Source organism: Oncorhynchus clarkii, chromosome 6 (assembly GCF_045791955.1).
Source record: "Oncorhynchus clarkii lewisi isolate Uvic-CL-2024 chromosome 6, UVic_Ocla_1.0, whole genome shotgun sequence".
In the NCBI taxonomy this organism is placed as follows: domain Eukaryota; kingdom Metazoa; phylum Chordata; class Actinopteri; order Salmoniformes; family Salmonidae; genus Oncorhynchus; species Oncorhynchus clarkii.
In genome coordinates, this window is record NC_092152.1 from 36,511,149 (window position 1) to 36,521,960 (window position 10,812).

At 48.8% G+C, this 10,812-nt stretch overlaps 1 protein-coding gene across 5 annotated transcripts in view; it reads left to right on the forward strand.

Annotated features, from left to right (window-relative positions):
• Nucleotides 1–10,281, forward strand: part of LOC139411072 (tet methylcytosine dioxygenase 3) — a 45,897-nt gene extending 35,616 nt beyond the window's left edge. For all 5 annotated transcript variants that reach the window (XM_071156896.1, XM_071156894.1, XM_071156898.1 and 2 more), the window contains 7 exons: nucleotides 47–140; nucleotides 989–1,197; nucleotides 1,527–1,677; nucleotides 1,877–1,966; nucleotides 2,249–2,386; nucleotides 2,953–3,313; nucleotides 5,073–10,281. In XM_071156896.1, coding sequence (XP_071012997.1) covers nucleotides 47–140; nucleotides 989–1,197; nucleotides 1,527–1,677; nucleotides 1,877–1,966; nucleotides 2,249–2,386; nucleotides 2,953–3,313; nucleotides 5,073–6,832 — 2,803 coding nt within the window. In that variant the 3' untranslated portion in view covers nucleotides 6,833–10,281. The remainder of the gene's footprint in view (nucleotides 1–46; nucleotides 141–988; nucleotides 1,198–1,526; nucleotides 1,678–1,876; nucleotides 1,967–2,248; nucleotides 2,387–2,952; nucleotides 3,314–5,072) is intronic.
• The last annotated feature ends 531 nt before the right edge of the window (nucleotides 10,282–10,812 follow it).

Below are 10,812 nucleotides of genomic sequence, written 5' to 3' on the forward strand. Positions count from 1 at the left end.
TCAGGAAGACATACACTCACACTGTACTGTCTGTCTCTCGGTGCAGGTATGGAGAGAAGGGAGATGCTATCCGTATTGAAAAGGTAGTCTACACCGGCCGGGAAGGCAAGAGCTCTCAGGGATGTCCCATCGCCAAGTGGGTGAGTACATAAAACACTGAACCTACCTCTCACAGAACAAACAAAGCCTAACCCTACCTAACACCTGGTCCCAGATCTGTGTGTCAACACCCGGTCCCAGATCTGTGTGTCAACACCCGGTCCCAGATTTGTGTGTCAACACCTGGTCCCAGATTTGTGTGTCAACACCTGGTCCCAGATCTGTGTGTCAACACCCGGTTCCAGATCTGTGTGTCAACACCCGGTCCCAGATCTGTGTGGCAACACCCGGTCCTAGATCTGTGTGTCAACACCCGGTCCTAGATCTGTGTGTCAACACCCGGTCCCAGATCTGTGTGTCAACACCAGGTCCCAGATCTGTGTGTGCTCTAACCAACTCCATTGGTCTCATTACCAAGCCAAACATGACCATGAGTGACAGGGGGTTGACATGGTAGCACAAACAGACTGGCCCTTGGGCTGACACAACACACTAGTGTAGGTAACCACAAACAATTTCTTATCAACACACAACTTTCACCAGACATTGTAAAACCAAACAGACATTTCACACTTCACTCCTTCTATATACTAATAGCCATTAGTGAAAATGAGGGGGAGTAGAGCAGAGGGAGTAGACAAACACCACAGCCTCACCCTCAGACAGTAAAGCAGTAGGGGGTCCAGTAGGGGGTCTCCCTGAGCCCTCTCCTGCCCAGCTAGAGGTCTCTACCTCTGTCACTCTCTACCTCTGTCACTCTCTTTTGACACCCTGCTAACGGGTTCATGGCTTCTCAACAGACACTATTGAGTAGAGGAGTAGAGTAGAGGAGAATCTGGATGTCAATCTCTCACTCTCTCTCTCCCTTTCTCTCGCCCTCTCCCGTCAGGTGATTCGTCGGGGCAGTGATACAGAGAAGTTGCTGTGTCTGGTGCGTCCCCGGGCGGGTCACCACTGTCCCAACGCCTTCATCATCATCCTCATCATGGCGTGGGAGGGCGTGCCCCGGGCGCTAGGCGACAAGCTCTATCGAGAGCTCTCCGCCACCCTCACACAGTTCGGCAACCCCACTAGCCGCCGCTGTGGACTCAACGACGAGTGAGTGACAGGAAACGTTCACAGAACCACGAATGAGTCGGCTGAATATGCTTATATTCTTCGTAAATTAGCAGTAAACTCAGCAGTGCAAAGATGTTTAGATGGCGCACTGAGGGAGGCTTTCAGACAGAACGTCTGTGCATGAAAATAAATGAGCAAGTTAGTCTACTTATGGACTGCAGACTACTTCATTGACGTTGTCAATAGACATTCAATGCACTGAGGTGTTCTCTTTCTGAACGATGAACATTACCTTGTGAGTGTCTGATGGGGGTTGTGAGTGGTGCTGACTGTGTTCGTGCTCTCTGTCTCCCCCTGCCTGCCTGCAGTCGTACGTGCGCGTGCCAAGGCAAGGACCCCGACAGCTGTGGAGCTTCCTTCTCCTTCGGCTGTTCCTGGAGCATGTACTTCAACGGCTGCAAGTACGCCCGCAGCAAAACACCACGCAAGTTCAGACTAGCAGGAGACCACCCCCAAGAGGTAATGTGTAGTACCATATCTGTACTACTGAGACTTGAAAAAGGTTGTGCAGCCTCCACAGACAAGAGATGCCTCCCTTCCTCGCGTTTATATCCAAAAACTACATACCACCTGTGTACAATTATTATTATTGACCACACCACACTAAGCTAACACTGTGATTGAGCTACCAGGGTATCTGTCTTTGTGTGTATGTTAGGAGGATCAACTCAGGGATAACTTCCAGGATCTGGCCACTGAGGTGGCTCCCCTGTACAAGCAGCTGGCCCCACAGGCCTACAGTAACCAGGTAACATCTGCCTTTTCACACACCATCACCTACCTGCACTTACACTCTTAAGGGAAAAAGGTGCCATCTCGAGCCTGACAGGGTTCGTCGGCTGTCCCCATAGGAGAACCCTTTGAAGAACCCTTTTTGGTTCCGTGTAGAACCCGTTCCGTGTAGAACCCTCTGTGGGACCCTTCCCTCCAAAAAGTGCAAATAAAAACTCACGGCTGCAATGAGTGCTAGATATGGTCTGTAGAGTAAAACCACGCTAACCCAACTTGTGTCCCCTCTCCTGTCCCTCAGTGTCAGAATGAGACGAAAGCCACAGACTGCAGGTTGGGTCTGAAGGAAGGCCGGCCGTTCTCCGGCGTCACCGCCTGTATGGACTTCTGTGCCCATGCCCACAAGGACCAGCACAACCTCTACAACGGCTGCACTGTGGTACGACACACAGCCTTACCTCTACCCCTGTCTCGTTCTCTCTTTTTGTCGCTCTCTCCGTCACTCTCTCGTCAATCTTCTTTCTCGCTCTTTCCCTCTCTATTTGTGGACATTGTATGGATGCTCCGCTGTGTGGGGGGGACTATGGGGGTTGGTATAGAGTCTGTGTCTGACTACATGAGGATAGAACAGACAGTGAGTGTCCCACCCTAACCCTTCCTCCACCCCTACCACTCCCCCTGTACGGTCCAGGTACACTTGCCCCCCAATCCCCCCTTCCACAAAGCACGTGTAAATATTGGACTTTAAATTCTGCCTTCCTATATTGTACTTATGCTAAAATGTTTATTCTATTCTACTGAGCCATTTACTTTATGGTCATATTCTTATCTTTTATTATTTCTTATTGTTGTTGCATTGTCGCGAAGGAACTTGCAAGTAAGAATTTTGTGGGCCAGTGTATTGCCCTTGTACATTAAACTTGAAAGTTGTGCAGGACAACTGTACGACACACAGCAGTTACGCTGTCTCTCTCGCTACGCTAACACCCCTCTGTTCACCCCCAGGTGTGCACGCTGACTAAAGAGGACAACCGTACGGTGGGGGAGATCCCAGAGGACGAGCAGCTCCACGTACTTCCCCTCTACAAGGCCGCCCTCACAGACGAGTTCGGCAGCGAGGAGGGCCAGCGTCAAAAGATGCGTACAGGCGCCATTCAGGTGCTCAACAACTTCCGCCGCGAGGTCCGCAAGCTGCCCGAGCGCGCCAAGTCCTGCCGCCAGCGCCGCCTGGACGCTAAGAACCGTGCCTCCGAGAAGAAGAAGGGCAAGCAGCAGCCGCCAACGCCCACAGAGACGCCGGAGAAACCCGGGATCAAGATGGAGGTCCGGCACGCTGGCTCCCCTGTCAGACAGAATGGCAATAAAGGTGAGATGACCTCTGAACTCTACTATAAACATGTAGGAGAGTGGCTTTATGAGTGCTGTGAGGTTGATGATAACAATAAACCTATCACTCTAGTATTGTGAGCAAAACTCCAACCAGCTTTACAGTACGATGATAATAGTGTGGTCATAGAGCAGATCAGGGATCGTTTTTCTTGGACGGACGGTCTGTGGGCTGGAACATATGGTCTACCAGTTGGGGAGCCCGAGAGTAGATGCTTTAATCTAAACTGACCTACACTTAACACCTATAGCTAGTCTTTTTTTATTTATTTGTACTTTAAAAAAATGTTTTTGCCCTTTTTGTCCCCAATTTCGTAGTGTCCAATTGTTTAGTAGCTACTATCTTGTCTCATCGCTACAACTCCCGTACGGGCTCGGGAGAGATGAAGGTTGAAAGTCATGCGTCCTCGGATACACAACCCAACCAAGCCGCACTGCTTCTTAACACAGCGCGCATCCAACCCGGAAGCCAGCCGCACCAATGTGTCGGAGGAAACACCGTGCACCTGGCAACCTTGGTTAGCGCGCACTGTGCCCGGCCCGCCACAGCAGTCGCTGGTGCGCTATGAGACAAGGATATCCCTACCGGCCAAACCCTCCCTAACCCGGACGACGCTAGGCCAATTGTGCGTCGCCCCACAGTCCTCCCGGTCGCGGCCGGTTGCGAACCTATAGCTAGTCGGCTTACAGTATGCAGCCCATGCAGGAATCAAACCCATCAATCCCAGAACCATTAACCTCTCTGAACCACCCATTCCGGATCCGGTATAATTGTCATCAGCAGTCAAATAATATTACTAGAAAATATTCATATTCATGAAATCACAAGTGCAATATTGCAAAACACAGCTTAGCCTTTTGTTAATCCACCTGTCATCTCAGATTTTGAAATTATGCTTTACAACGAAAGCAATACAAGCATTTGTGTAAGTTTATCGATCACTCGACAAAACAATAAGTACACTTAGCATCAGGTAACTTGGTCAAGAAAATCAGAAAAGCAATCAAATGAATCGTTTGCCTTTGATGATCTTCGGATGTTTTCACTCACGAGACTGCCAGTTAGACAACAAATGTTCCTTTTGTTCCATAAAGATATTTTTTATATCCAAATACCTCCGTTAGTTTGGTGCGTTATGCCCAGGAATCCACCGGAAAGGTCACGACAACGCAGACAAAAATTCCAAATTATATCCATAATGTCCACAGAAAAATGTCAAATGTTTTATATAATCAATCCTCAGGGTGTTTTTCAAATATCTATTCGATAATATATCAACCGGGACAGTTGGCTTTTCACTAAGACCGTCCCAGCATGCCCAGCACCACCCTTCAACCTGGCGCTGCTGGAGGGCCCTGTCTAAAGGCTGTTGACACCTTAGGGAAGCCATAGAAAAAGGAATCTGGTTGATATCCCTTTAAATGGGCAATAGGGATGCATAACAACAGAGATGTTTCAAAAACAGGGGCACTTCCTGATTGGATTTTCCTCAGGTTTTAGCCTGCAATATCAGTTCTGTTTAACTCACAGACAACATTTTGACAGTTTTGGAAACTTTAGAGTTTATATCGTAATCTGTCAATTATATGCATATTCTAGCATCTGGTCCTGAGAAATAGGCTGTTTACTTTGGGAACGTTATTTTTCCAAACATAAAAATAGTGCCCCCTAGCTTCAAGAGGTTAAAACCGCTTGATCTTACCTGTCTTATCACCCCTCTATCTTCCCTCCTCCACAGCCATCCCTAAGCAGGAGGTGAAGCCCACTATAAAGAAGGAGCCAGTGGACCAGCGCTTCCAGCCCTTCCATGGTCAGCTGGAGGGCTACCCTGCCCAGGCTGCCGACCCCTACCACGTCTACCCCTCCCGCCCTGGCTACTACGCACGGGGAGGCCTCTCTTCCAATGGCCAGCCCCTTGCCATTCCACCTCCACCAGGCCCTGTCAATGGCTACCGCCCTAATCTACCGGCAGCACTGCCCTATAGCTACTACACCTACCCCCCCAACCCTAGCACACTTTTCCCCCATGAGCTCACTTACGAGGGCTGCAACGGCTCCTGGCACCACATGGGGCCCAAGTTTTCCCCCAGTCCTGTGGACAAGAAGCCAGACGTTCAGAGCCTCCAGGCCAGGCTGGCTCACTCCTACTCGAGCCCAGGCCACCTTGAGCAGCAGCAGCACGGAGACCCAGCCAACCAACACCAACGCAGCGCTTACCCACACCCTCACCAGCCTGACTACAACCAATCACGTCCCTCCTCAGCCTCCTCAGAGCCCTCCCACAGAGGGACCCCCGTCATCAAGCAGGAGCCCATGGATATGCCAGTTTATAAGGAGGTCAATGCCCAGAGCTGTCCCAGCATGCCCAGCACCACCCTTCAGCCTGGCGCTGCTGGAGGGCCCTGGCATGGGCACAAGCCCAACGGCATTAGGGTGCCCAGCAGTTGGGAAGGCAACCTCCAACCACCAGGCCCCCCGGAGGCTCCCTTCACTTCAGACAAGCAGCAGTTTCACCAGCAGGGACCTCGCCAGACTTTCCAGTCCCCATACCTCCAAGAGCAGCATCAGCATCCCCCACAACAGCCCTCCCCATACTCCCAGCAGTGGAACTCTTACCATGGCCCAAACACCCCCACTGCCTCCCCTGCTCCCTCCCCGTCCCCCTCCATAAAGATACCCCCGTCCCCCTTTCCCTCCTCACACCCCGGCACCCCCCACCACTGGGACAGCCCTGATTCCAGCCCTCAGCCTAAGGCTTGGCCCATGGGCATGGTTCCTGCTGGTTATAGCCCCAGTCCCGTCGGAGGCTTCCCCGACAAGATGTGGTCCAAGGCGGGCGAGAGTTGGGGCTCGACCCCCTTGGGGCTCCAGGAGAAGGCCTGGAAGTCTTCCGGAGGCTCTATGGCAGGTACACCGTCCCCGGCCCCAGAGGGACGCTTGTTCCCCGATGCCCTACAGCAGTCGGATGGACAGTCCCAGGCTGAGACTCCTCGGAACCTCGAGGAGGAAGAGCGGTGGTCGGACAGCGAGCATAACTTCTTGGACCCCAGCATCGGAGGGGTGGCGGTGGCGCCCGCCCACGGGTCCATCCTGATTGAGTGCGCCCGGCGCGAGCTGCACGCCACCACGCCGCTCAAGAGGCCCGACCGCTCTCACCCCACCCGCATCTCCCTAGTGTTCTACCAGCACAAGAACATGAACCAGCCGTGCCACGGCCAGTGGATCTGGGAGGCCAAGATGAAGATGCTGGCGGAGCGGGCTAGAGAGAGGCAGCAGGAGGCAGCTCTACTGGGGCTGCCCTACGACGACATCAAACCTGGGAAGAAACGCAAATTGGGGGCCACGGCAGCAGGGGCCAGCCCGGGGCCTGGCCAGACCACAGACAAGAGAGAGGGGCCGGTGACACGGCTGGCCTCCACGCGACACACCACCTCTACCATCACTGTATCCCCCTACGCCTTTACCACCCTCACCGGGCCCTACAGCCACTTTGTGTGAGGATGGATGGACACACAGACACAGACTGGTGGAGGGAGAGAGGGCTGAGTAGGCCAGGGAGGAGTGTCTCAGCCCTTCCTTTAGTCCCGTGTCTCTCTCCATCCTTCTCTTCCTGCTCTGTTTCCTCTGGGCTGGAAGGAGGGGGACTACTGGTTTAACTCCTCGTTTTGTTTTGTTTGTTTTTGTACCTCATGTCAGGCAGCAGTTTGGACCAGACCCTGGGCCATACAGACACGCTGCCTGTGGTGCTCGTCCTCTTTCCTCCGCGGGGGGACTCCATCGCTTCTCCTTCTTCATAGAATTTTAATGATCCTCCTAATTATTACTATTATTATCAATATTATTACGATTGCTATTGTTACTGTCAATGTTGTTATTACAGGTATTGTTATTTTTATGATGCTGAGTTGATTTGTTTGTTTTGTTTGATATGGCTGTTTTGTCCTTCATGTTGTTATTAATGATGTGATTGGTTTTGGTTTTTCCCCGAGGGGTTCTGTCTCTCAGTCGGATCTTTATTTTTTCCCATATTTCTGGAAATCTGCCCATTTCTTTGTTGTTTTTGCGTAGGCCTTTGACATTCTTGTGACTGTACTTGGCCTTTCTCAGCACTGCAAGGCTCCTCAACACAGTCTTTCCAGCATGGAGTTCTAAACATTTGAATCACTAACCATTTCCAAAAAGAGTGAAGAGAAACGCCACCACCCACAGAAACTTCTCAGAACCATCCGATTTTTAGCAACGCCCCGAAACTCTTTTTTTAAAACTCCTCTCTTGTCTGCCTTGCTGTGAAGAGAAGGGTTCTTCTCTCGCCATTGTTACTCTCACCCTACCAATCCATCTCACTCTATTGGTGCTTCATGTTGACCTTCATCCTTTTCACAGGGAGGATGTCAGTCACTCCATTTCTCTACTCTTCATGGCACTAGATGCTGAATATAAGGAATTGGGTGCTTCTATGGCATAGACGTAGAGTGAGTAGAACAACAGGCACTGGAAGTCCTCGTCATCCTTCAGGTGTTGGTTGAGAGATCTATCCCTCCAGTTCTATGACTCCCCTGTAAGCCCCTGTAAAATGGTGCACTGATACACACAGACACACGCACACACACAAAGCTCTTGTCATCCAGCCAGCACAGAGCTATGCCTTACTGCTTTAAACCACCGAGGCATGGCCGCCAAAGTCTGGTCCTTCCAACGACCGCAGGCAGCACAGGCCACGCAAGGCCTTTACACTGAAACCGGAGACATAGATGGGAATAGTGTGTGGACAGAAATGCACTCCTAAACACACACTGGTGCTTTCTCTACGCATGTCGACACACCAAGGGCTCAGTCAGTCAGTCCTGCTTCTGCATGGTGCTGTTTGTTGTCTTGAAGCAGAGCTAGGTTTGTCTCTATGCATACATTGTCACAACAGAGCCAGTAAAACCTTATTCACCAATCCTGGCTGCCTCTGCATTGGCCCTAAGTCATCAAGTGTTGCAGTCAGTGGGTTGAACCCCAGCTGTCTCTATCTAATGTGCACCACAGTGGACTGGGCTACAAGAGGTTGTGAATCTTTTTTCCACATCTTGCACTAAGATCCTCCTCAGCCTGTTAGAGAGGCCTCTCACTCAGTGCAGTGCAGTGCTGCATGTTGTATCCAGCTCTTAGCTTTTATGTGTGTGTGTGTGTGTGTGTGTGTGTGTGTGTGTGTGTGTGTGTGTGTGTGTGTGTGTGTGTGTGTGTGTGTGTGTGTGTGTGTGTGTGTGTGTGTGTGTGTGTGTGTGTGTGTGTGTGTGTGTGTGTGTGTGTGTGTGTGTGTGCGTGCGCGCGTGTAAGTGCGTGTGAGAACCAGAGCCTGCTTGGTGCTCACTTCTGAGATGAAAAACCCTGGTGCTTATGAAGTTGTCGATATAGAGCTCTCTATACCTCAACGTTGCAGAGACACTGGTCATGGTTGCAAAAAGCTAGAAACACACACACACAGGCACCACAGAGGACAGAGAAACATGATGAACATTAGTCCACAGCTTCCCTGTGTGCTCTCTTATCTAAACTCATTTTAATCCACTTTTTTATTCTTATTTATTACATGATAATGATGATTGTTTTTCGTTTTTTTTTAATAGGTAATACAAATTGTACATACAGAAGAAAAGATTTTATAAAAGCACTTTTAATCTTGAAAAAATAACAGATTATTGACAACTTGAAGCTTCGTTTTTTTGGTTTGTGTTTTTTTTGGGGGGAGATAAAAAAAACTGTAAATATTACAAATATTTAGCTAAGATTATTTAACTGGTGAGGGATAATGACTAAATCATGAATGATTCCAGGCTTTTAAGTCCAGTCAGTTTGTCAGACAGCCTTCAGCAGCAGAAAGCAACACAGTGATTTCCAATAGGTTGTTGTGTCTGTAGATGTATACTCAATACTGCTGTCCGGATTTCATTAGTACTGTACTACACGATACCTCTGACAGCAACCGACCAGTCCCCCTTCGTGAGAAGAGATAGACCTAATCAGTAATCAGGCTGCTTATAAACCTGAGTATGATATCTAGCTGTCCGTTCTGAGAACCAATGCTAAACGAAGGGCTCTGTAATCAATCCGTATCGCAGGAATTCAGTGGTAAAGCCCAATTGAAATGTAAACGCAACGGTCTGGTGTTGGAAGAGACGGCATTCCCGCTAAATGCATCACATGTCGGCGAAATCGGAAATGACTACATTTCTATCACGAAATCTGTTAACGCTTCAACGATACGGATTGAATAGAGCTCAAAATATGTTTTCTTTTTTTTTAAACACGAGAATCAAACAGGTGCAGAATCAAACTCATCAGAAATGTGTGAGAGAACTCTAGTGACAGAGGTGAGGTGTAGCCCCAGCCATCGATCTTGTTCATTGTGTTAGACTATGAGGTGAGAGGTTGCCACCGCCGTAACTCATTTTTAATGTGGTTGTTGGTTATTATTATCAACGATAGTGATTATAACAGTAGTAAACGATGTAACCGTAATGAAAAACCATGACAACTTAACACTTGTAGTGCCAGACTGAAGGTACAGTGTATTACTGGAAGACACCAGGTAATACCTGGTAGTATAGTTTGTAATATTGTCTTTTGTTAATTGTCATAGATTGTCACAGACATGACCAACAGGACTTTGACTAACTTAGGGACTGGGGGAAAATATGCCTGTTCCTTTGTCTCACCACTACTCATGATCCTGTTTCAACTGTATTCTATTCTCACTTTAAGAACAAACTCCCCCCTTTTAAAAAACGACAATGCATGAGTCTCACACAGTTATAATGATTCAGTCATATACATTCAGTATGTAATAATGGGTGCCGGTCATTATATTCTTCAGATGAATTTTGTACATTTCTATACAAGATGTGATGGAAATAACAGAAACATGCTCAAAGGAGGCTGGTGCTATGGTGCCCCCCCCCCCCCCCCCCCCCCCCCCCGTGGAATAGTGTGTGTGTGTTGGAGGGGGGGGGGGGTTATATCACTGATATTTTTTAGAGCTCTTAGAATGATAAGAGGAACTATTATTTTAAATATGTCAGTTTCAGTGGGTGGGGAACTGCTCCGGTGCTGATCTTATGGGAACGTCCCATTCATGTTCAAGGCAGTGAACAAACAAACAAAAGACAACTGTTGAATTGAAGCACTCACACATTTCATACATACACTTTTATTAATCCTTGTCCCCATAAGGTACTTTTAACTGGTATGGGGATTGAATGATCATATTATATTGAAGTGAAGAGACTGTTATCTTAATTGAAAACTTGTTGCAGTGTATGTGCGGAAGCTATTCTATTAAACATTACTGTTTTGGGTATGTTGTACATTTTAATGGTGAGGGGAGAATGTGAAAATATTGGAACAATATTGGAACAATTGTGTACTCCCACGCTATTTTTCTCCCTCATGCACTTATTTTCTTACGTACTTATACACTCACTAACTGCTTACAC